The sequence below is a fragment of the Dipodomys merriami genome, unplaced genomic scaffold (assembly GCF_024711535.1).
Source record: "Dipodomys merriami isolate MVZ:Mamm:240054 unplaced genomic scaffold, mDipMer1.0.p SCAF_106, whole genome shotgun sequence".
Taxonomy (NCBI): domain Eukaryota; kingdom Metazoa; phylum Chordata; class Mammalia; order Rodentia; family Heteromyidae; genus Dipodomys; species Dipodomys merriami.
In genome coordinates this window covers 931416-956024 of record NW_027202338.1, presented here as the reverse complement: position 1 = coordinate 956024, position 24609 = coordinate 931416, and the positions used below count along the sequence as shown (strand labels likewise).

At 52.3% G+C, this 24609-nt stretch overlaps 3 protein-coding genes across 5 annotated transcripts; 1 reads left to right on the top strand and 2 right to left on the bottom strand.

The window, feature by feature from the left end:
• Positions 1–353: 353 nt before the first annotated feature.
• On the bottom strand, positions 354–2570 carry LOC138811663 (UDP-GlcNAc:betaGal beta-1,3-N-acetylglucosaminyltransferase 8-like). The gene is made up of 2 exons (XM_069999369.1): positions 2494–2570; positions 354–1934 (listed from the first exon to the last, which is right to left on the bottom strand). The coding sequence occupies exon 2, from the start codon at positions 1899–1901 to the stop codon at positions 729–731; it is 1173 nt and encodes a 390-aa protein (XP_069855470.1). The 5' UTR covers positions 1902–1934; positions 2494–2570; the 3' UTR covers positions 354–728.
• Positions 2571–7077: 4507 nt separating this feature from the next.
• On the bottom strand, positions 7078–14773 carry LOC138812754 (distal membrane-arm assembly complex protein 2-like). The gene is made up of 6 exons (XM_070000892.1): positions 14733–14773; positions 12704–12900; positions 11601–11681; positions 9289–9425; positions 9031–9193; positions 7078–7873 (listed from the first exon to the last, which is right to left on the bottom strand). The coding sequence occupies exons 1-6, from the start codon at positions 14748–14750 to the stop codon at positions 7687–7689; spliced, it is 783 nt and encodes a 260-aa protein (XP_069856993.1). The 5' UTR covers positions 14751–14773; the 3' UTR covers positions 7078–7686.
• On the top strand, positions 14549–21430 carry LOC138812761 (glutamate-rich protein 4-like). Of its 3 annotated transcripts, XR_011367637.1 has the most exons (5): positions 14549–14605; positions 18148–18379; positions 19050–19275; positions 19831–19943; positions 20414–21430. XR_011367637.1 is itself a non-coding variant. In XM_070000921.1 (4 exons), exons 2-3 carry the CDS (start codon positions 18206–18208, stop codon positions 19266–19268), a joined length of 393 nt encoding a protein of 130 aa, XP_069857022.1. In that variant the 5' UTR covers positions 14549–14605; positions 18148–18205; the 3' UTR covers positions 19269–19275; positions 20414–21430. The 3 variants fall into 3 exon arrangements, 2 of the variants coding, with proteins under 2 accessions (XP_069857022.1, XP_069857007.1); XM_070000921.1 differs by lacking the exon at positions 19831–19943; XM_070000906.1 differs by having other exon boundaries at positions 19831–21430.
• Positions 21431–24609: the final 3179 nt, after the last annotated feature.

Sequence of the window (24609 nt, the reverse complement as noted above, 5' to 3'; positions counted from 1 at the left end):
TGGAGTCGGGGCGCAGGGGTGAATCCAGCATGGTCGGCGTGGCACACCCTGGGCTTCTGCTTTTAGAGATTAAACCAAAGGCTCTGCCACATCTGCTTCCCCTGGAAGCTTGCACAAGCCAAGCTGGAGGGTCGGCCTGGCTGACGAAGGGGGGTGGAGACTGCCACCTGCTCTCCTCCATGGACTGACACAAGCCTGGCCGTGTCCAGGACGCCCATCAGAGATGCCCAGCAAGGAAGGGAGTCTGGCCGTGAGGGTCAGAACTCAGCTGAGCCTCATTCCACTCGGTGGGGATGGGGTTGGGGGGAGTCACACACACACACAAAAACAACTCCAGGCCTTAGAGTGGGGAGTGCATTTTTCAAAGACAAGAAAGTAGACAAACCACCTGAGATGGACGCCAGTGGCTCACACCTGTAATCCTGGCTACTCAGGAGGCTGAGCTCTGAGGCTCACGGTTTAAAGCCAGCCCAGGCAGGAAAGTCCATGAGACTTATCTCCAATGAACCACCAGAAAACTGGAAGTGGTGCTGTGGCTCAAGGGGTAGAGCGCTTGCCTTGAGCTGGAGAGTTCAGGGACAGCACCCAAGCCGAGTTCAAGCCCCAGGACAGACCAAACAAACAAAACTGCCAAGTTCCTGTCCAGAGGGGATCCAGGGGAGGTGGGGGAGGGCTGCCACACCGTCTGCATTCTCTCAGTCCCAGAGCTTGGCCTCACACCTGGGGCTTCAGCACTGGAGCCGGGGGTCCTGCAGCTGCCTCCACAGCCGGATGCTGGTTTGGGGGCTGAGGGGCTGCACGAGCAGCAGGCCTTGGAGTGTGCAGGGGCTCACACCATGGCCTGCTGGCCAGGCTGTGCGGAAGCCTGGGTGGGCCCGGGGCACCAGGCCCAGGGCACGGAAGCAAAGGCCAGTGTAGACATCATCGAAGGGGAAGGGTGCCACACGGCCCGCCGCCTGCAACAGCCAGGGAGCCAGGCGCCCCGCAATCACGTAGCCACCCCCGCTCGTGTAGGCTGGGTAGCTGCCTTCGTAGAAGGACTCTGGCACATAGAAGGGTTTTCCTGCATTCCGGAGGGGGTTGGCTTTGGTGAAGACCTCACCCAGGTAGAGACTTCGGGCCCAGGTAGGTGGCAGGGACTGCAGGTGTTCCAGCAGGGCGGGGATGTGTACAAAAGCATCATCCTGAACTTGCAGGACAAAGCTGACATCCGGGCAGTGGTGGCCCAGCCAGGCGAACAGCTGCAGGTCTTTGAGCGTCCGGTTGTATGGGACATCCAGGAAGTCCCAGAGCAGCAGGTCCCGGTAGCGCCGGCTCTCCCAGGCCACCAGGGAGCTCAGGTCAGGTCCCCCGCTGCCCAGTGGGGACCCCAGCAGGAAGAGAAGCCGGACCCCAGGAGCTGCACCGCCCCAGGTCTCCCTCACTGCCTGTCGTTCTGCAAAACGCCCTGGTTCTGACTTCACCGCCAACAGCAGGTAGGGGACATCGGTGGCAGAGCAGCCTGCCACGGGGCTGGCTTCCCCAGCGGGCAGCCACCGTGGGAAACTCCTGCAGGCCGCTGACAGCAAGAAGCGGTGCAAATCCTTGGGGTAGCTGGCAAAGTCGAGGATCTCGGCTGCCGCCGCAGCCCCCCAAGCCTGGCAGTCCTCACTGGGCAGCACCCCCAACTGCCACTGCTGCTGGTTCCAGTAAGTGGCGGGCAGTGGGTAGGTCTGGCCCAGGCGGACGGAGAGGTTGGCAGGCAGGGTGGGCTCAGTGCTGGCTGTGGGGCCGGGCAGGGTGTCCCGGGATCCTGGGTAGGCCTTGCCGAGCCGGGGCTCTGACGTCCACTCGATGTACACTTTGAGGCCCAGGAGCGTAAGCAGCGCTGACAGGCAGAGTAGGCACTTGGGGCAGCGCATGACCCGGGCCCGGGCAATCTGCCACCTAGGAAGCTGCAAGGGGGCCACCCAGGGGTGAGGGCTGGGGCCTCCAGAGGGGGCCAGCCAGGCCTGGCCAGCAGCCTCAGTCTCTAGAAGACCCAGCCACTCGCTGACCCTAGGCAGCTGTCCCCTAGGACTCTAGATCAGGGCTCTCCCCCCCCCCCTTCTCTTGCTTTTCCTTCCTAGAAGCCAGGAGATGGACCTGTCCCCAGCCCCTCCCCGGTGCAGTCGCACCTTGATGGCCCCTCAAGTGAGCTCCTCAGCCAGGAGCTGGTGTTAAACTGTAATTCTAACTACTCAGGAAGCTGAGATCGGGAGGACAGAGATTTGAAGCCAACCCGGGCAGGAAAACGAAAAGAAAAATCACCCATGAAGCAGCAAAATGCCGGGCCGTGGGCGTGGCTCAAGTAGTGAAGTGCCAGGGGAGAGAGCAAGAAAAAGCTGACCGGAGAGGGAGCAGCGGAGTTCAAGCCCTGGAACTGGCCCAACAAACAAATTGGGGGTGCAGTGGGGGGGAACCCAGCCTCACCCCGGGAGCTGGGGGTGGGGGTCCCGGCTCCCCTGTACCCACCTCTGGGTCCGGCGCGGCTCGGGTCGGGCCCTGCCGGGGGCTGGCTCCGCGCTGCCCGGGCTGGTGTCCGGCTGCGAGAGCGGAGGGGAGGGAGGGGAGAGGGGAGGGAGGGGAGGGAGGGGAGGGAGCGGGGCCCCAGGGGCCGGGCGGGGCCGGGGCGGGGCCGAGGGCCGGCCGGGGAACGGGAGGCCGGCCCGGGGGACGCGGGCGTGTTGGGGCTGGCTAACTGCGGGGAGCGTGCTGGGGTGACCGCCGGCGCGCGGGGTCACCCCGCCAGGCCGGGGGGGGGAAGCGAGGGGGGGACGGGGGGGGAAGCGGGCCGCCCGGGGCCCTGGAGCACCGAGCTCGAGGGAGGGGTGAGGCCGAGTCCCAAAGGGGAAAAGAGGGGGAGGAGGTCTGGGCAGGGCCCGGCCTGGGGGCGCCCCGACGTGCTGAGGGGCCTGGGGGGGAGGGGGCCGGGGGGAGGGGTGGGGTGGGGTCAAGTGTCAGCCCGGGAGACCTCGGTTGGGCGTGGGGGGGGGCGAGAGCTGAGGTGAGAGGCGTGGGAAGGGGGAAACTGAGGCCGGGAGAGCAGCTGGGGTTGGGGAGAGGCCGGGAAGGATCCGGAAAGAAAGGGCGCTAGAGGATGCCGGGGTGGGGAGCCCCGGGGTGCGGCCGACCCCGCCGCCCTCCCACTGAACAATCCCTCGGTGCCCGGCGGTCCCGCGCCCCGCCCCGCCCCGCCCCGCCCCGCCCCGCCCTCGCCCCGCGCGGCCGGGCCCGCCCACCCCCGGGGACCGTGGGGTGTCTGCCCGTGTTTATCTCGAGGCCCTCCCGGGGGCCCTGACTGTTGGGGCTGCCTGCTGTCTGGGGAGCCTGGGAGTTGGGGGCTGGGGCCTCTGCCTTCCCAGATCTTTCCAGGACCTCGTGGTGGTGGAAGTCAGGGGCCTCACCGAGCCTGGGCACACACACACACACCCATCTCAGAGAGGGAGATCTGTCCTGAGATCACCCCACAAACCCCCCCTGATTTCCTCCCCGCCCCAGCTGTGAATAATGGAGCCCCTCTGCCAGACCCTCCACCCCGCGACAGCTGGAGGAAGGGAGCGAGGAGGAAATGGGGGTGGCTAATGGAATAAGAGCTAGATGGGGAACTCTGCCAGGGACTGGGCTGGGCCAAGCCCACTTCACCCCAGGGCTTAAATAGAGAAGGGTTCAAGGGCTCCCTGAATTCTGGCTCATCTGGCTGCCTCCTTTTGAGAAACCTCTGCCTCGCGCCCCCCCCCCTCCGCCCCCTTCAGATTGTGTGTTCCAGCCTAGGTCTAATCAGGAAGGAGAAGCCAGGCCCGCAGCGGGAGCAGGGTTCAGTTCTGAGTGGTTACAGCCATAACATGTAATTGGGCAATGAGGAGTGGGTGGCTGTGGGGTTTCTCCTGGTGCACCCCAGTTATGAGGATGTGCAGGTGGTGTGATTACTCCTAGGCTAATTAAGCCTTTGCTAACTAGGTTTCTGGTGGGTCCAAGTTCCAGTGAAACAAACAAGTAGCTCTTAGAACCACCTCCAGTTGAACACCTTGGCTCACACCTGTAATCCTAGCCATTAAAGAGGCCTAGGCAGGCAAATCTGACTCTTATCTAACCAATAAGAAAAGCCAGAAGTCTGTGCTGGGAATGTGGCCTATTGGTAGTCTTATGCTTAGATAAGGATCCCCAAAGACCACCAAGGAGCCGAATCCGATGCAAGCACACCAGCCTCGTTTATTACAAGCTCAAGACCCACAACCATTACCCACACAGCGGGTCAGAGTTGAGAGCCATGACCCTTCCTTCAGCAGAGTTTTTATAGGGTTTCAGGGGCATTCTATACACCATAGCATCACTTAGCAAATCATATCGCACCATGGGAAATTCATAAAATAATTCTAAAAGATGATTAGCATCACCAGTGGGTTGGCTGGTTCATGGGGCTGATGCTCTTCTAAATGACTGGATAAAGCAGATGATCTCGGGCTGGGAAGGTGGCTCAGTGGTAGAGCGCTTGCCTTGCATGCCTGAGGCCCTCGGTTCGATTCCCCAGCACCATATAAGCAAAAAGAAAAAAGCCGGAACTGGCGCTGTGGCTCAAGTGGTAGAGCACTAGCCTTGAGCTGAAGAGCTGAGGGACAGCAGCCAGGCCCAGAGTTCAGGCCCCACGACCGGACCCAAAAAAAAAAAAAAAAAAAAAAGCAGATGATCTCAGCTGAGACCAAGTGGTCTTTAACTTGCAGGAACATTTGGAACTTAGCTGTAGTTAGTGGAATTTACCAGAAAGGGGATTGTTCCTGGAATTTGGGCTCAAAGTGAGTTGCTGATACAGTTCCTGGAGTTTCAGTTATAGTGTCTGAACAGGATGGAATCTAAACCTAAACTGGCTATATTATATTTTGTTCGAGCTTCACAGTAGAGTATTTGCCTAGCATGCCTGAAGCCCTGGGTTCCATTCCTCAGTACCCACATACATAGAAAAAAGCCTGGAAGTGGTGCTGTGGCTCAAGTGGTAGAGCGCTAGCCTTGAACAAAAGAAGCTCAGGACAGGGCCCAGGTCCTGAGTTCAGTCCCCAGGACTGGGGGATGGGAGGGGGGCAGAAGTCAGGCTGTGGCTGAAGAGGTAGAGTGCCAGCCCTGAGTGGGGGAAAAAAGCTACCAGATAGCACCTGAGTTCAGGCCCCAGTACCAACATACCTACACACATATCTTTAAATAGTTGAAGGGGTTTCAATTCAGCATGGCTATTGATGAATACAATGCATCTTAAGCAGTGTTGTTCCTTCCATCATTCTGCTCCCCCCCTTTTTTTTGGCCCATCCTGGGACTTGAACTCAGGGCCTGGGTACTGTTCCTGAGCCTCTTTGTGCTCAAGTCTAGCACTCTACCACTTGAGCCACAGTGCCACTGCTGCTTTTTCTGAGTAGTTTATTGGACTCTCACAGACTTTTCTGCCCAGGCTGGCTTCAAACCTCAATCATCACATCTCAGTCTCCTGAGTAGATAGGATTATATGCGGGAGCCACCAGCACCGGCTCCCCACCCGTCCCTTTTTTTCCTCTGTGGTCATGGGCTTGAACTCAGGCATGTGCACTGTCCTTGAACTTATTGCTCTAGGCTAGTGCACTACCACTTTGAGCCACAGTGCTACTTCCAGATTTTAGATGGGTCATTGGAGATAAGAGTCTCACGAACTTTGCTGCCTGGGCTGGCTTTGAACTGTGATTCTCAGATCTCAGCCTCCTGAGTAGAAAGGATTACAGGTGTGAGCCACCAGCTCCCAGTCTATTTTTGTTTGTCTTTGACACAGGGTCTTGGCTGTGTTAGCAAAAGGCTCAGGCTGGTTTTGTTTGATTGTTTTTTTTTGGTCGGCCGTGAGGCTTGAACTCTGGGCCTGTGAGGCTTGAACTCTGGGCCTGGGCGCTGTCTCTCAGCTCTTCAGCTCAAGGCAAGCGCTCTACCACTTGAGCTACAGCGCCACTTCCGGTTTTCTGGTGGTTTTTTTTGGAGATAGGAGTCTCACGGTCTCTCCTGCCCGGGCTGGCTTTGAACCGTGATCCTCAGATCTCAGCCTCCTGAGTAGCTAGGATTACAGGCGTGAGCCACCAGTGCCCGGCTTCAGGCTGGTTTTGAACATCCTGTCTTCTTGGTTCAGCCTCTTAAGTGCTGGGACCTTGTTTTTGTTTTTGTCAGTCCTTGGTTTTGAACTCAGGGCTTGGGTGCTCTCCCTAAGCCTTTGTGTGCAAGGCTCGTACTCTACCACTTGAGCCACAACTCTAATTCTGGCTTTTTTTTTTTTTATGGTTAATTAGAGATCAGTGTCTCACAGACTTTCCTCCCCCAGCTGGCTTCAAATTGTGATGAGTAGCCAGGATTACAGACATGAGCCACTGCAGCCTGGTCTTGTATTTTGAGTGACCTGGGCTAGCCTTGAACTCATATAACATGCCCACCTTCTCCATCGCAAGAAGGAGTATTGTCTTTTCAGTGTGTGAGCTACTCTGTCTTGGGTGAACACCTGTCCTAGAACAAGGGGAGATTTGACGTGTGTATAATGGGCCTTTTGTCAGCAGGGGGCGCTGGTGAGTGTGGAGGTGGGGGGTGGGGAAGGGCATTGCAGATGAGGTGTGGCAGGTTTTCAGGCACAGGAGAGGACAGCAAAATGGGGAGTGTGTGTGTGTGTGTGTGTGTGTTTCCTTTAGGTGTGTGTGTGTGCGTGTGTGTGTGTGTGTGTGTGTGTGTGTGTGTGTGTGTCCTTTAGGTACCAGAGAACTTTGGGGATCCTGAGGCTGCTGCATGCAGGCATTTCTAGCATTTTCTGTCCCATTAACCAGGAACACTGTGTGTGTGTGCGCGCGTGCGTGCGTGCGTGTGTGTGTGTGTGTGTGTGTGTGTGTGTGTGTTTCCTTTAGGTACCAGAGAACTTTGGGGATCCTGAGGCTGCTGCATGCAGGAATTTCTAGCATTTTCTGTCCCATTAGCCAGGAACACAGTGCTGTGCTCAAATCCAAAGGCCCACTCAGACCAATCCTAGGACTCCAGATCCAATCAAGAGGAGGAAAAAAAAAAAAAAGACAGTAATTCAAATGGGGAAAGTTTAATATATAGGATTATTGACTTCAACAGCAAATTGGAACCATGATGGATTCACTGGTAAAGTGCCTCGGAACTGACTGGAAATCTATCTGGGATTCTGGAGAGCTCTGGTGTCCCCCTCATCCTCCCACACCCCACGAGGCAGCTGAGGTAGAGGTGTCAGAGGATGCTGAGGACCATCTGAGACCCGAGGCCCTGAGAAGCTGTGAGCTGTGGGTATGGGGATTCCATGCTTCTTCCCTGAATGGTTCCCCAGCACTTTCTCCCAACCAAGCTCACTGTATATCTGGCAAAGAAATACTCCAAAGGCCCAGCTCCATCTTCACAGAGCAGACAAATAAGAACAGGCCCTTTGTGGGGCCATGGCTGTGCACCTGGTGGTATGGCTCAGGGGAACCATTTGGGGGAGCCGCTAGATGAGGGTGCCACAGAGCCGCCTGCAGCTTTGCTGTGAAGACAGCCTGACAGATGCGAGCCAGGACTAACAATCCCATCTTGCGTTTCTCTCTCTCCCTCTGATCTGCCAGTACCTGGTGCTGCGTAAACCTCACGAAGCCACAGTGACACACTGGACATCACACAGCGCTCTGAGGCCTAGCTGGAGTGGGCTGTGGACTGAAGGCTAGACTGGACGGGACTGGGTGTGTCCCCTGGCTGCAGGTCCTGGGCCCAGCTGGCCCCCACCACCTCGCAGTGCGGCAGCATCTCCTCCACCAGGATGTGAGTGAGGCCGGGGTGGGACACAGCAGGGAGGTCCGAGATGTCTAATCGGCGGAGGTTCCTGGAAGAAGGCAAGGAGGGCAGTGAGGCCAGCCCTGGTGTGCACGCGTACACATGGGTGGGGGTCCTGAGCCTCATCTCAACCCCCAGCTTCATAAAACCTTTTTCTTTTCTGGTGCTGGTCTTGGGGCTTGAACTCTGGGCCTAGGTGATATCCTTGAGCTTCTGTGTCCAAGGCTGGTGTTCTACCACTTGAACCACAACTCCATTTCTGGCTTTTTTTTTTTGATGGTTCATTGGAGATAAGAGTCTCAGGAACTTTCCTGCCTAGGCTGGCTTTGAACCACAATCCTCAGATCTCAGCCTCCTGAGTAGCTAGGGTTACAGGTGTGAGCCACCAGCACCTGGCTTCCTAAAAAAGATTTTTTGAGGCAGTACTGAGGTACTCTACCACTGAACCACAGCCCAGGCCTCAGAATAAAGCTGTGTGTGTATGCCCATTAGGGTGCTTGAACTCAGGACCTCACATTCTCCTTTAGTTTTTTTTGTTTGTTTGTTTTGCTTAAGGCTGATGCTCTACCACTTGAGCCACAGCTCTTACTTCTAGTTTTCTGTTAGTTAATTGGAAATAAAGAGTCTCCAGAATTTGTCTGTGCAGGCTGGCTTCAAACCGCGAGCCACAGATCTCAGCCTCCTGAGCAGCTAGGATGACAGGTGTGAGCTATCGGTACCTGGCCATATTCAAACTAAGTCTACAACTGGTTAAGGAGATGAAATCCACTGTTAATCACAAATACGGCTGTTGGGTCCAACTGTTCTGCTGCTGTGCAAACAGCGTGGCATTTTCATTCCAACAAAAGCAGGAGTTAAAAAGCCAGGCAACCAGTGAGTCATGGCCTGTAATCCTAGCTACTTAGGAGGCTGGGATCTGAGGATCCAGGTTCAAAGCCAGCCCAGACTGGCTCTTATCTCCAATAAACTACTCAGAAAAAGCCAGAAGTGAGGCTGTGGCTCAAGTGGTTGAGTGCTAGCCTTGAACAAAGAAGCTCAGGCCCTGAGTTCTAGCCCAAGTGACTGCTCCCTTGTGCTCACACCCCTGGGCTGTGGCGGAGGGAGGGGACATGGGGACAGCCCAGTAGCCCTCCTCCTCACTCTCCACTGAATCGGTGCTAGGCGGGAGTGGGCTTGGCATGGTGCCAGCCTGGCCTGGGGTCTCACTGGAGGTGGTGGAGGCAGGCGAGGCCCCGTTCGGAGACTCGGGGACACCCGGCCAGCGACAGCTCCTGCAGCGAGCCGGCCAGCGGGTAGAGACGAGCGAGGCACCAGTCATCCACGTGGGGACAGCGCTGCAGGGACAGGGAGCGGAGCTCCTTCAGGAGCACTGCAAGGAGGCAGAAGGCTGGGGTCACCAGGGGTCCTTGGGGAAGCCCCGCGTCCCTTCCCTGCCGCCCACTCCCTCCTGGGCTGCCGGCTCACAGATGTGGTCCAGGCCTTCGTAGTTGATGACGCAACCGCTGACATCCACGGCCTCTACAGGTACCGAGTGCAGATCACCTAACGAGGGAGAGATCCAGCCATGCTTGCTGGGCCGGATCCACTCTTGGCCCTGGAACCTGGAGGGGTGGGGAGGGAAGGTCAGAGGTGCCCACAGCGCCCCATTGAAGGGGCTGGTGCCCTGTGTGGTCCTGTGACCATGGGATGCATCACACACCAGCACCCAGGGCCCAAGAGATGCTGGATGAGAACAGATCCTCCCAGACAGCCAAATGACCCCTCTGTCCCAAACCTAAGATGCTGCTTAACAGGCCTCCAGGAACCAATGGGAGCCAAAGTCTTTTGTTTTTGTCCAGGGCCAGTCTAGGATTGTGATCCTGACAATCTCTACCTGACTCAGTAGCTGAGACTACAGACAGGAGCCACTTTACTCAGCAAGAAAGGCTGTCTTGGGAGGGCTGGGAAGGTGGCTCAGTGGTAGAGTGCTTGCCTTGCATGCATGAGGCCATGGGTTCGATTCCTCAGCACCACATAAGCAGAAAAAGCCAGAAGTGGCGCTGTGGCTCAAGTGGTAGAGCACTAGCCTTGAGCTGAAGAGCTGAGGGACAGCACCCAGGCCCAGAGTTCAGGCCCCACGACTGACAAAAACAAAAAAAAGACTGTCTTGCCAGTCAGTGACTCATGCCTGTCATCCTACCTACTCAGGAGGCTGAGATCTGAGGTTCACAGTTTGAAGCCACTGCAGAAGGAAACTTAATAAGACTTTTATTTCTAAGAAAGTACTCAAAAAAGCTGGAAGTGGTGCTGTGGCTCAAGTGGTAGAGTGTTAGCCTTGAGCAAAAGCAGCTCAGGGACAGCGTTCAAGCCCCATGACAGACAAAAAAAAAGAAAAAGCCAGAAGTGACGCTTTGGCTCAAGTGGCAGAGTACTCGCCTTGAGCAAAGGAAACTTAGGGACAAGCTCCAGAACTGGCGGGGGTGGGGAGGGTGGGGGGGGGAGAGAGTCTTTTTTGTTGTTGTTGTTGTTGGTTGTGGGGCTTGAACTCTGGACTTGGGTGCTGTCCCTGAGCTCTTCAGCTCATGGTGAGCACTCTACCACTTGAGCCATAGCACCACTTCCAGTTTTCAAGTGGTTTATTGGAGATAAGAGTCTCACAGATTTTCCTGCCCTGGCTGGCTTTGAACCTCGATCCTCAGATCTCAGCCTCCTGAGTAGCTAGGATTACAGCGCCCGGCGACTTCTGGCTTTTTCTGTGTATGTAGTGCTGAGGAATTGAACCCAGGGCTTCATGCATGCTAGGCAAGCACTCTACCACTGAGCCACCTTCCCAGCCCAGAAAAATTCTTTTGAGATGGAGTCATGCTATGTGTCCCAGGTGGGTTACTGAACTCCTGAGCTCAAGAAATCCTTCCTACCCCTAACCTCTCCTTCCTGAGTATCTGGGACTACAGGTTTGTGCCACCCTTCCCAGCTGGCTAACTTTATTGAACACATTTGCTTTGTTATACCTCCTTACAAAGGTTTAGAGGTCAAAAAATCCGCCCCCCCCCCCCGGACTTTCTTGTCCAGGCTGGCTTTGAACTGTGATCCTCAGATCTCAGCCTTCTGAGTAGCTAGGATTACAGGCGTGAGCCACCAATACCAGGCAAAAATCCCAATTTTTATGACACATCTACAAACACTGGACCTTCTTCTTTTCTTTTCTTTTCTTTTTTGCCCTTTTTCTTTTCTTTTCTTTCTTTTTTCTTCTTTCCTTTTTCAGTCTTGGGGCTTGAACTCAAGGCCTAGGTGCTGTCCCTGAGTTTTTTTTGTTTTGTTTTGTTGGGGGTTTTATTGCCAGTCTTGGGGCTTGAACTTACCACTTGAGCCATAGCACCACTTATGGCTTTTTCTGTTTATATGGTATGAGGAATTGGAACCCAGGGCTTCATGCATGCTAGGCAAGCACTCTACCACTAAGCCACATTCCTAGTCCCATGTCCCTGAGTTCTTTTGCTCAAAGCTAGCGCTCTACCACTTTGAGCCACATCTCCAGTACTGGTTTTCTGGTGGTTAATTAGAGATAAGAGTCTTACAGACTTTCCTTCCTTGGGCTGGCTTTGAACTACAATTCTCAGATTTCAGCCCCCTTAGTACCTACCTATCCCATTTTATTACATACAAAACAGAAGCCCAGGAACAAACCCTCTGCCACATGGCCACTAGGTGGCAGTGGGGAGCTCACCGCCTCCCAGTGACTGCCCAAGCCTTAGGGATCCCTGCCCCCTCCCTCCAATCTGAAACCTTTGTCTTACTTGACTGCACCTCCCAGCTTCAGGGCGAAGTAGGCACCTGTGACATAGGGGCCATAGTGCTCCTTCAGGGCAAGGAAGGATCTGCAGAGAGAACCAGAGCAAAGATTAGGACTGGAAAACCCCAGGGTTCCTTCTGGCATGTCAGGTGTCTGGGACACCAAGCAAACACAGTAGCCTGGTTGCAAGTCTTTACTGAGAGTTTACTAGAATGCTAGTATTCTAGTATAAGGGCTAAGCCTTAGTCCTTGAAGATTGTGTGCAAGTACTGGGACTTGAACTCAGGGCCTTCAACTCTCATTGGGCTTTTTCCATTGACACTTGAGCCATGCCTCCAGTCCAGAGTTTTTTTTGATGGCTCATTGGAGATAAGAGTCTTACAGACTTTACTACCTGGGCTAACTATGAACTATGATCCTCACATCTCAGCCTCCTGAGTAGCTAGGATGATATGGGGTGCCCAAGGGGTGCCCAAATGTGAAATGTGAACTGGTCACATTTGGAATATTCTAGTACTGCCAGACTAGTTGTGAAGGGCAGAGAAGCCAAGAGAGGCAGAGGGGGGAAGACTCTTTTATATTTGGGCTAAACAAGTTGGTGGAAGGTGGTACCCATTCCTGGAATGAGCACATTTTCTTTTTATTTGTTTTGCCAGTCCTGGAGCTTGAACTCAGGGCCTGGGCGCTGTCCCTGAGCTTCTCTTGCTCAAAGCTAGCACTCTACCACTTGAGTCACAGTGCCACTTCTGTCGTTTTCTGTTTATGTGGTGCTGAGGAATCGAACCCAGGGCTTCATGCATGCTAAGCAAGCACTTTACCACTAAGCCACATTCCCAACCTGAACACACTTTTTTAAGGAAGAAATGAACATTGGTTTTAGTCATCCTAGGGCTGAGATTCCAGCGACACCCCCAACTGCAGCTGGTGAGAGAGGAGCTTGAAGGAGGAGGAACCTTATACAAAGCTGTGGGCTGGAGCTGAAGTTGGCAGAGGAAGTGTGGGGGGAGGGGGGTAAAGACCTGCGAGTGCACGGGCAGGAGCTGGACTCCATCTGGGTGGTCCTAGCCCCAGGATCTCCACCAGGCCTTCCAGGCCTCAGGTTCTCACCGATTTTTCCTCTGCACCTTCAAAATCTGCCTCCGCAGCAAGTACTCCCTCAGGGCCTCCATGTCATAGAAGTAGTCAGACAGGAATTGAAGGAGAGTCCTTTTCTTCTTCTGATTGCTCTCTGGGGCCACCACCCCACTCAGACCTTGGAGGCCTCTGGAATTCTTACACAGTTCTGAGGCCACCAGGCGTTGGAACTAAGGAGGACAGGAAAGGAGGGGTTGAACCTGAAGCAAGGTTATGTTTTTTTGCTCCATAAACCTTAATCCCCTGCGCGTGCGTGCGTGCGTGCGTGCGTGCGTGCGTGCGTGCGTGCGTGCGTGTGCGTGTGCGTGTGCGTGTGCGTGTGCGTGTGCGTGTGCGTGTGCGTGTGTGTGTGTGTGTGTGTGTGTGTGTGTGTAATAGGGCTTGAACTCAGGGCCTGGACGCTGTGCCTGAGCTGCTTTTGCTCAAGGCTAGTGCTCTACCACTTGAGCCCCAGTTCTACTTCCAGCTTTTCTGGTGGTTCACTGGAGATAAAGATTCTCACATACTGTCCTGACTGGGTTGACTTTGAACTGTGATCTGCACATCTCAGCCTCCTGAATAGCTAGCATTATATTTTCCTCAAATTATTTTTTCTTCCTCCTCCCTCTTTCTCCCTCCCCTCTTCCCCCTTCTCCTCCTCCTCTCATAGGGCTTGAACTCAGGGCCTGGGCCCTGTCTCTGAGCTCTTTTTTTCAAGGCTAGCACTCTACCACTTTGAGACACAGTCCCACTTTTTTTTTTTTTGAGGGTTTTGTGAGGGTTAATTGGAAATAAGACTTTCCTGCCTGGGCTGACTTTGAACCATGATCCTTGAGTCTCAGCCTCAGGTGTAGCTAGGATTACAGGTGCGGCCACCTGTGCCTGGCCTTTAAAAAAAAAAAACAACAAAACTCAGGGATTCACCTTTCCAAGGCAGGTACTTTACCACTTGAACCACTCTGCCAGCCTAAGTTCTTCCTTTAATGAACCCTAAATTTTCTCTTGAATTTAGACAAACATTCTTGCATTTCCCAGGTTCTTTGGTTTAATTTTCTTCCAAAGCCACCGCCTTTTTCTTTCCAAATGATTTTTATGATTTTTTTAAAAAAAATTCTCACAAATTCAACCCTAAACATTACTGAATTCTCCCTGAGATCTTCCTGAATGATTCATTTCCTGCCTCCTCAAAACACAGGTCAGGTATGGGCCATACATCCGTAATCGCAGCCACTGGGGAGGTAGAAATTGGAGGTCTGAGGTCATCCCAGGCATAAAGTTATAGAGACCCTCATCTCAGCAAATAAGCTTGGGTGTGGTGGTATACACCTGTGGTCTCAGCTATGTTGTACTGCCTTAGGTTGGTGGGCCGCAGTCCAGGGTAGTATGGGGGAAAATTCAGGACCCTATGTAAAAAGCAGAAAACTGCTCGGAGCATGGCTCGTGTGTTTCTTAGACAAGTACCTGGCCCTGAGTTTTAAACACCCAGTACAGTCAAAAATACAAAATTTCCATTAGTTTTTTGGTGCTGGCTCAAGCGTTCAACCCTTCCTGTCTTTGGGTTTTCAACACAATTCTGGTGTTCGTCCCCTCCCGACCCCCACCGTTTTCAACACAATTCTGGTGTTCGTCCCCTCCCGACCCCCACCCCTACCCCGCCTCCCAGACTCTCATCCAATCATTTCCAAGAATCATTCCCTTCCGGTCCAACCCTCGCCTGCTTATTGGTTCCCTGTAGAGCCGAATCCGTCCCTCTGATTGGCTGCGCGTGTCTCTTCGGCACCACACCCTCACAGTCATTGGCTACTCCCTGCCAAGTTCCCGCCCACTGTTACTGTCAAAGGCTCGCTCCTCTTGCCGGCCACACCGTCGGGATATCTCGGCCCCGAGGAACCGCAGGTGCCCACTCCCGGCGCAGGGAGATTCAGGGAGGCGCAGGGGGATGCTGCTGCTTTCTGGCGGCGAGGTCCCTGAAGGGAAGGCTGCAGGGGGAGAACTTAGGTTTGGGGAACGCTAGGTCACCTACCGCTCTGGGCGCCGCCATCTTGCACCCATAAACGGGAAGGGGCGGGGATTCCAAAGGCCACGTGGTTCCGTCCGGGAGGTCTCTTAGGCCCCGCCCCTCAGCTTTCCAGCCCTCCTCTTAAAGGAGCACTCACCCTTTACGCATCTTGTGTTAAGGGATTACTTTGAGCGCCTTTCCTTTTTTTAAATCCTTTTTTTCTCTCTCTCTCTCTTTTTTTTTTTTCTTCCTTGCTTCTTTCTTTTTATCTTTGTTCGGGTCCTAGGACTTGAATGCAAAGCCTGGCTGCAGTTCCTTCATCTTTTTAATTTAAGGCTGGTGCTCTACCCCCTTGAGCCACAGTTCCACTTCCAGCTCTTTGGTGGTTAATTGGAGAAAAGCCTCTCAGGGATTTTTCTGTCCAATCTGGCTTTGAACTGCTTTCCTCAGCTCTCAGCATCCTGAGTAGCTCTTGGGTTAAATGATTACTTTGAGCACCTTTCCACCTTTATTTTCTTTCTCTATCTCTCTGTCTTTCTCTCTCTCTTTGGTTCCTAGGTCCAGGGCCTGGCTGCAGTGCCTTTGTGCTCTTTTTCCTTAAAATTGGTGCTCTACCACTTGAACTACAGTTCTGCTTCCAGATTTTTGGTGGTTAGTTGGAGAAAAGCCTCTCTTTGGGCTGGGGATGTGGTTTAGTGGTAGAGTGCTTGCCTAGCATGCATGAAGCCCTAGGTTCAATTCCTCAGTACCTCATAAACATAAAGGGGCAGAAGTGGTGCTGTGGCTCAAGTGGTAGAATGCTAGCCTTGAGCAAAAGAAGCTCAGAAACAGTACCCAGGCCCTGGGACAGCACTCTGCATTCAAGCCAACCAACAATAAAAAGAAAAATTATTCTCTTAAAGTTCTGGAAGTTAGAAGTAGCTAGGATTGCAGGCATGAACACTCTTTCTGGGTTAGATTCCTGACCTTCAGATTTTTATTTATTTATTTTGTCAGTCATGGGGCTTGAACTCTGGGCTTGGGTGCTATCCCTTAGCTCTTCAGCTCAAAGCCAGTGCTCTAACTGCTTGAGCCACAGCACCACTTCTAGTTTTTTTTTTCTAGTGGTTTATTGGAGATAAGAGTCTCACAGACTTTCCTGCCCTGGCTGGCTTTGAATTGTCAGGATCCTCAGATCTCAGGCTCCTGAGCACCTAGGATTACAGGTGTGAGCCACCAGTGCCCGGCTGACCTCCAGAACTTTATTTTGTTTGGGTTTTTTTTGTCTTTTCTTTTTTTTTTTTTTTTGGTACTGGGGATCGAACCCAGGATGTTGCACTTGCTAGGCAAGTGCTTTGCCACTGAGCTACATCCCAGCCCGTCCAGAACTTTAAGAGAATAATCTTTTTTTTCTTTGTCCTTTTTTTTTTTTTTTTTTTGTCAGTCATGGGTTTGAGCTCAGAGGCTATGCACTGGTCCTGAGCTCTTTTGTTCAAGGCTAGCTACTCTATAACTTTGAGCTACTGCGCCACTTCCCATTTCCTGGTAGTTCACTGGAGTCACCAGTGGCTCATGCTTGTTACCCTAACTACTGAGGAGGGTAAGATTTGAGGATTGTAGTTTGAAGCCAGGCTGGTCAGGAAAGCCTGTAAAACTCTTATTTCCAATAAACTACTTAGAAAAAGCTGGAAGTGCCCTGGTGGCCTAAGTGATAGAGTATTAGCCCTTTGCAAAAGATCTCAGGGACAGTGCCCAAGCCCTAAGTTCAAGCCCCAGGACCAACCCTCCCACTCCCCCCCCCAAAAAAAAAGAGAGATCATGGACTTTTCCTGCTCAGGCTGGCTTTAAACCTTGATCCTCACATTTCAGCCTCCTGAGTAGCTAGGATTATAGATGTGAGCCACCAGCCCCTGGCAAGAGAATAATCCAGTGTTTTGTTTAAAGCTGGTAAGATTATGATTTTGTTACAGTGTCAGCAGAAGTGGGTCCAGTGGGGTAAGTTCCAGTTGAGACCAGGCCTTCATGGAGAGTTCCATTCTGGCTATATTGTCTTTGAAATCCCTGAGACATCATTTTGAGACCTTAGCATGCTTAGTTAGGGTCTTGAGTTCAGGAAGGTGGTCAGCATTAAGTCAGGGGCTTGGAATCTATTGCATGTCCATGGTGGGTTTTATTTTATTTTTAAATTTTGTTTTGTGCAGAGATAACAACTACTGCTGCTGTTGCGCCGCCACCTCTTCCTCCTCCTCCTCCTCCTCCTCCTCCTCCTCCTCCTCCTCCTCCTCCTCCTCCTCCTCTTCCTCCTCCTCCTCTTCTTCTTCTTCTTCTTCTTCTTCTTCTTCTTCTTCTTCTTCTTCTTCTTCTTCTTCTTCTTCTTCTTCTTCCTCTTCCTCTTCCTCTTCCTCTTCCTCTTCCTCTTCTTTGTCAGTCATAGGGCCTGGGCACTGTCCTTCAGCTCTTCACTCAAGGCGAGTGCTTGCTCTACCAGTTGAGCCACAGTGCCACTTCCAGTTTTCTGGTGGTTCATTGGAGATGAGTCTTACGGACTTTTCTGCCCAGGCTAGTTGTGAACTGTGATCCTCAGCTCTCAGCCTCCTGAGTAGCTAGGATTACAGGTGTGAGCCACCAGCCCCTGGCCCTGAGATAACTTCTTGCTATTCAATCCAGGTTGACCTCAAACTCCTGATCCCCCTGATTCCCCCTCCCAAACACAGGATTATAGGAATGCACCACTGTGCCTGGTGTTTTGAAGGATTTTTTTTTAACACCTTGGGCTTGAAAGAAGGGACTATACCTGTCAATGACTGCAATACTTGCCAGTTTTTTCCACAGCAGGACAATCTTGACAGGGCCAATTACCTCAGTCAAGTTCAGAGGCAGTGGAATTGTTAGTTCTCCTGTAGCCAGAAGCCTGGACACGGAACATTCTGGTGAAGAAGCATCCATGGCATGGTCTGAGCCAAAAAAAAAAAAAGCAAGGGTTGGCACTGGTGGTTCATGCCTGTAATCCCAGGTGGCTGAGATCTGAGGAGCACAGTTCAAAGCTAGCCAGTTTAGGAATCTGTAACACTCTTATCTCCAACTTAACCACCAGAAAACCAGAAGTGGTGCTGTGGCTCAAGTGGTAGAGCACTCACACCTTGATTGAAGAGTTCAGGGACAGCGCCCAGGCCCAGAGTTCAGGCCCCATGACCAAAAAAATAAATAAATAAAACAAGCAAAGTCAGAGCTGTGGGCAAGTCAAGAGCTTCAGGGGAGAAAGTTCAGTGAGGGAGGCTGAAGTGTGGAGGCTGCAGAGGTGGGAGGAGCCAGCAGAAACAGGTAACGTAACAAGACACTGAACAGCCAGTGCTGAGGAACACGTGGGCAGCAGATTCTCCCTCAAGAGTGGACTTTGGGATGTTTCTGCCAGTTCTTCCCCCAGCTGCCCTTTCCTCCCTCCCAACCCACAACTCTCCAGGGACTGGGTCACCCTGGACCTTGCTACTTCCTGCTCTGGCAGTCACCTCTCAGACCCGATGGAACTGTGGATACAGCTAAAGCAAGCCGGCCTAGAGCCCTCGGGGCTCGGCCCGCCTCCCCCTGCCCTGAGGGAACCCCCACCAGAGGAGAGCTTGAGCCAGACACTGCTGTCACCAGGGCCAGACCGTGAAGAAGCCCAGGAGAGCTTGCAATGGATCTGGGAGGAGCTGGTGAGTGACCAGGCTTGGAAGGACAGGAGAGAGGGGGGCAGGGAAATGAATGAATAAGTAGAAATAGAAAAGGGCCAGAGATTAATCAGGGGCTTCCGAGCACCTGTCATCCCAGCTTTTGGGAGGCTGAGGGAGGAGGATCTTGAGGCCAGCCAGGGCTACATGATGAAAGCCTACCATGAACAACAAACACAAATGTACAGATGGGCTGGGAATGAGGCTTAGTGGGAGAGTGCTTGCATAGTATGCATGAAGCCCTGGGTTCAATTCCTCAGTACCATAAACAGAGAAAGCCGGAAGTGGTGCTGTGGCACAAGTAGTAGAATGTTGAGCAAAAGAAGCTTAGGGACAGTGCCCAGGCCCTGAGTTCAAGCCCCAGGACTGGCACAAAAAAACAAAAACAAAATGAGGAAGAAGAAGAAAAGGTCAGAGATTGAAGACCAAAGTAGAGAATGAGGCTGAGATAGAGGGAAAAGTGGAGACATAGAATGAGAGATAGGAATGGACCCAGAGATGGGGTGGAAATTAGAGCAAGAGCAGGGGCAGACAGATCAGAGAAATAGAGATCATGAGCAATTTGAAGAAGAAAGTGTCACTGATGAATGAGGGACAGATTCCTGCCTGGGGCCCCTGGTGGCCTGCCTATCTATGGTGCTCTTCTTCTTGGCAGGGCAACCTACGCAGAATGGATATCCAGTTACTGGGCCAGCTGTGCAGCCTGGGGCTGGAGATGGGAGCTCTTCGGGAGGACCTGGTTGCCATCCTAGAAGAGGAGGAGGAGGTCTATGAAGAGGAAGAAGAGGAGGAGTCTCAGGAGAAGAGGGAGGAAGCACACTTAGGGGTCTTCGGCCTGGCCACTCGCCTCCCTGACTTTGAGATGACTATCTGAGGTGCAGGTCAGATCACATTCGGAATCTCTGAAGATGACCATCTAGGCTGTGGCCCCAGCGGCATGGGTGGGGCTTGGTTTGCAGATGTGGTGGGTGGGATTTGCCTAGAGTTGTGATGGGCGGGGTTTGAGGTGGGTGGGGTTTAGTTGCAGATTTGGTGGGCAGGGTCCGGTTGCAGGTGAAGTGGGCCGGGGTTTGGTGGCGTTTGAGGTGGGTGGGGCTTGGTTGCAGGTGAGATGGGCGGAGTTTTAAGTGGGTGGGGCTTGGTTACAAGTGACGTGGGTGGAGGTTGGTTGTAGATGAGGTGGCAGGAGATTGGTTGCAGATGAGGTGGGCAGGGCACAGGAATTCAGGTGTGGTTGGGAAATCAAGCCTCTTTGGAAGGTCAGCACCCCGGTGGCCACCAGCCAAAGGTTGGCTCTTGAGCACTTAAAACATGTCTGGAGATGTGCCAATATGGTATAAGAAATTAAAAAATAATGGTTATATATTGGGATGGCAATATTTTGAATGTATTGGCATCAAAGCATCGGCCATTTTACCTTTTCGGTTTGTTTACAGGTGGGACTGGGATTTGAACTCAGGCCTCTCCTGCCTTGCTAGGCAGGTGCTCTACCACTTGAGCCACGCCCCCAGAGCTGTCATTGTGATTTTGAGTTGCATCATCCACACAGGTGAAGGAAAGAGTCTTCGCAGTCAGGTTCTCCTGTTTATTTTTTGCCCCAACTCGGAGCCTGTTGCACACTGTGCAAATGCTGTACCGTGGAGCGACTCCCCTCGCTCCCCCTCCCGCTTCAACAACTGGAATGACCACGTTCCCTCCCCGTGTGCTTCCATTCCCAGGGTCTGAAAAGACTGCCTGGAAGTAGATGTGGTGCAGGTGTGTGACAGCGCCACCTGCGGGAGACACAGAGCACGTGCAGGGCGGCCTCTGGGCACTGCGTGCCACTGCTTGCTCTTCCTCCCTCCCTTCCTCTTTCCCTCCTTCCCTCCCTTCAAGTGTTACAGTGCTTGAGTTCAAGCCCTAGGACCGAGATGGGGGAGAGGGATGGGGGAGAAGACTGGGAGCGCCGGGCTCACCAGCCGTTCTCCAGCTCGTGGTGGTCAGCACCATGGACAGCGCCGTTGGCCCTCCTGCCCACAGGCTCTGCAGCCCGGAGCAGCTGGAGAGGACATCACAGCTGCAAGAAACACGCGCTGAGGAAGTTCTTACAGGGAAGATCGGAGTCTCCTATGACTTCTGCCCTGCATGTCCCCCGAGCATGGAGATGGCTGGGAAGATGGCTGCAGCCCCAGCCTGGCCTTGCGGGGACTGAGCCTGCTCCAGATGCATGGTGAATGTTTCGGTCCTAAGATTCAGTTGTCAGGGGCATGGCTCAGGGGTAAAGTACCTGCCAAATATAGGCGACTCACTAGCAATGCCAAGCAAGCAAGTGAACAAACAAATGTATCAATAAATCCTCTAAGATTCCAGAACACTGCCACTGCCTTAAAAAATGACGGGAAGGGGCTGGGAAGGTGGCTTAGTGGTAGAGTGCTTGCCTAGCATGCATAAAGCCCTGGATTCGAGGTCTCAGTACCACATAAACAGAAAAAGCCAGAAGTGATGCTGTGGCAAAGTGGTAGAGTGTTAGCCTTCAGCAAAAGAAGCTCATGGCCAGTACCCAGGCCCTGAGTTTAAGACCCAGGACTGGCAAAATTTTTTTAAAAAATGATCTGGTACTGGTGGCTCACACTTGTAATCCCAGCTACTCAGGAGGTTGAGATCTGAGGATTGTGGTTCTAAGCCAGCCTGGGTAGGAAAGTCTGTGAGACTCTTATCTGTAACAAACCACCAGAAAACCAGAAGTGGCACTGTGGCTCAAGAGGTAGAGCGCTAGCCTTGAGCTGAAGAGCTGGGGACAGCACCCAGGCCCAGAGTTCAAGCCCCATAACCGACAAAAAAAAAAAAAAAAAAAAAAAAAGAAACGTACCAATTCCCTTACTCTGTATATGACATTTACAATGAAATTTAAAAAGTGCTAAGGGGAAAAAAAAAAAGTGCTAAGGGGTAGCGCTCAGGCCTGGAGTTCAAGTCCCAGGACTGGCAAAGAAACAAAGCAAGAAAGGAAGGAGAGAGAGAGAGAAAGAAAGAGAGAGGGGCTGGGAAGGTGGCTCAGTGGTAGAGCACTTGCCTTGCATGCCTGAGGCCCTGGGTTCGATTCCTCAGCACCACATAAGCAAAAAGAAAAAAGCCAGAAGTGGCGCTGTGGCTCATGTGGTAGAGCGCTAGCCTTGAGCTGAAGAGCTGAGGGACAGCACCCAGGCCCAGTGTTCAGGCCCCACGACTGGACCAAAAGAGAGAGAGAGAGAGAGAGAGAGAGAGAGAGAGAGAGAGAGAGAGAGAGAGAGAGAGAGAGAGAGAGAGAGAGAGAGAGAGAGAGAGAGAAAATTTGGCTTACACCAGTAATCCTAGCTATTCAGGAGGCTGAGATCTGAGGATTATAGTTTAAAGCAGCCCAGACAGGAAAGTCCATGAGACTCTTTATCTCCAATTAACCACCAGAAAACTGGAAGTGGCGCTTGTGGCTCAAGTGGTAGAGCACTAGCCTTGAGCTGAAGAGCTCAGGGACAGGGCTCAGGCCCAGAGTTCAAGCCCCACCACCACCAACAAAACAAACAAAAAGTGTTCTGCAGTTCTTATTAGGAGTCTATCATTAGTATCTTATCCTTGAGATACTGCCTCCACCTAGTGGCCACCATGTACATGTAGAGTCTCTGAGTTCAACTCTGGATGAATTGTTTTAATCACTTGTGAGGAAATCTCTGTGAATGGTCATTGTCTGTGAGAATTTCAGTATTTGCCATGTTTCTTCCTGGAAATCTTTTTTCTTCTTTTTGGCTGGTCCTGGAGCTTGAACTCTGGGCTTGGCCACTGTCCCTGTGCTTCTTTTACTCAAGGCTAGCACTCTACCACTTGAACCACAGTGCCACTTCTAGGTTTTTCTGTGATTAATTACAGATAAGTCTCCCGGATTTTCCTGCTTGCCTGGCTTCAAACTGTGATCCTTATATCTCAATCTCCTGAGTAGCTAGGATTACAAATGTGAGCCACAGGTGCCCAGAGCCTTTCTGCAAATCTTGCTCAAACATGCTTTCCTATCTTTGTAAAGTACCCATACTGTCTGGTTACTGCTGCTAAAATATTCAGGGAGGGCTGGGAATATGGCTTAGTGGTAGAGTGCTCATCTAGCATGCATGAAGCCCTGGGTTTGAGTCCTCAGTACCATATAAACAAAAAAAGCTGGAAGTGTCCCTGTGGCTCAAGTAGTAGAACGCTAGCCTTGAGCAAAAGATCAGGGACAGTGCCTAGGCCCTGAGTGCCAGCACCATAGCAAATAAATAAATAAATAAATAAACAAATAGCAGCTGAGTGGTATTATATCTCCCCCCCCCCAGCCTCATGGTTTTTTTTGTTTTTGTTTTTTGCCAGTTCTTTGGGCTTGAACTCAGGGCCTGGGTACTCACTGTCCCTGAGCTGCTTTTACTCAAGGCTAGCACTCTACTGCTGAGACACAGCTCTAACTCTGGATTTTTCTGTTCATGTGGTGCTGAGGAATTGAACCCAGGGCTTCATGCATGCAAGGCAAGTGCTCTACCACTAAGCCACATTCTCAGCCTCATTTGTTCTCTCTTTTTTTTGGGGGGGGGTCCGGTCGTGGGGCCTGAACTCTGGGCCTGGGTGCTGTCCCTCAGCTCTTCAGCTCAAGGCTAGCGCTCTACCACTTGAGCCACAACACCACTTCCGGCTTTTTTCTTTTTGTTTATGTGGTGCTGAGGAATCGAACCCAGGGTCTCAGGCATGCAAGGCAAGCACTCTACCACTGAGCTACCTTCCCAGCCCCTTGTTCTCTTCTTTTGACACCTTGTATCTGCAGTTGGGACTGTTCCCTATATTTATTTATTTAATTTATTTATTTGCTGTGGTGCTTGCACTCAGGGCCTGAGCACTGTCCCTGAGCTTCTTTTGCTCAAGACTAACACTCTACCACTTAAGCCATAGCACCACTTCTTGCTTTTTCTGTTTATGTGGAACTGAGGAATGGAACCTAGGGCTTCATACATGCTAGGCAAGCACTCTACCACTAAGCCACATTCCCAGGCCTCTGGGTTTTTTAACTAGAGAATGTGTCTGTTTTCTGTTACTATGAGGAAATACTGGAGGCTGGATAATTTGTTAAAGATAAGTAGTTTAATTTGGCTCACAGTTTCTGGATGTCCAAGGTCAGGCAGAGGGCATATCCAGTGTTGGCTTTGCCGGCAGCATCTTAAGTTGGCACATCAAGAGGTGGGCTGTGCAGCTGTGTTTGTCTTCTCGTCTATTGTTTCATAAAGCTACCCATTTCATCACAGGGAACCTATCCAGACAGGTATTCTTATTCCTCACCGCTAAACCCTGAGAGAATAAGATCTCTCTCTCTCTCTCTCTCTCATTGGTTACGGGGCTGCAGTTGGGACTCTACCACTAAGCCACATTCCCAGCCATGAGTATACTTCTTTTTGGATAATGTCTCCCCTTCACTAGCTTAGCTCTCTCCCAGTTGAATGATACTTTTGAGTGTGTGTCAGTCGTGGGGCTTGAACTCTGGGCCTGAACTCTGTCCCTGAGTTCTTCAGCTCAAGGTTAGTGTACTACCCCTTGCACCACAGTGCCACTTCTAGTTTTCTGGTGGTTAATTGGAGGTAAGAGTCTCACAGGCTTTCCTGCCTGGGCTGGCTTTGAACTGAGATCCTCAGATCTCAGCCTTCTGAGTAGCTAGGATTACAGTGTGAGCCACCAACACCTGACGAGTGATACTTTTTTTTTTTATCTGATCATGGAACCAACCCAAAGCCTCACTTCATAATACTGAAATGATAGCCAGGCTCTACTTGTGAATTTTTGGTTCACTGGAGATAAAAATTATCATGGGGGGCTGGGGGTTTAGCCCAGCAGAAGGGCGCCCGCCTGGCGCGCCCAAGGCCCTGGGTTCGGTTCTCAGCCCTAGTTTAAAAAAAAAAAATTATCATGGGCTTTCTTGCTCAGGCTGGTGTCAAATTGTGACTGATCCTCAGATCTCAGCCTCCTGAGTAGCTAGGATTACAGGCCTGAGCCACCAGCTCCTGGCTTTTCCTCAGCTCTTCAGCTCAAGGCTATTCCTCTACCACTTAAGCCACAGCACCATTACCAACCTTTTCTGTTTATGTGGTGCTGAGGAATTGAACCCACAGCCTCATGCAAGCACTTTACCATTGAGCCACCTTCTCAGCCCCATGGCTTGACTTTTTTTTTTTTTTTTTTTTTTAACTCTTGTCACTGCT

Excerpts from the sequence above, each read along its gene's own strand:
- LOC138812761 (XM_070000921.1), top strand. The coding sequence starts at position 18,206 with ATGGAACTGTGGATACAGCTAAAGCAAGCCGGCCTAGAGCCCTCGGGG. Across the intron at positions 18,380-19,049 it reads AATGGATCTGGGAGGAGCTG|GGCAACCTACGCAGAATGGA; the intron begins GTGAGTGACCAG and ends TCTTCTTGGCAG.
- LOC138812754 (XM_070000892.1), bottom strand. Across the intron at positions 9,426-11,600 it reads AAGCTGGGAGGTGCAGTCAA|GTTCCAGGGCCAAGAGTGGA; the intron begins GTAAGACAAAGG and ends CCACCCCTCCAG. Across the intron at positions 7,874-9,030 it reads GCCTGCCTCCACCACCTCCA|GAACCTCCGCCGATTAGACA; the intron begins GTGAGACCCCAG and ends GCCTTCTTCCAG.
- LOC138811663 (XM_069999369.1), bottom strand. The coding sequence starts at position 1,901 with ATGCGCTGCCCCAAGTGCCTACTCTGCCTGTCAGCGCTGCTTACGCTC.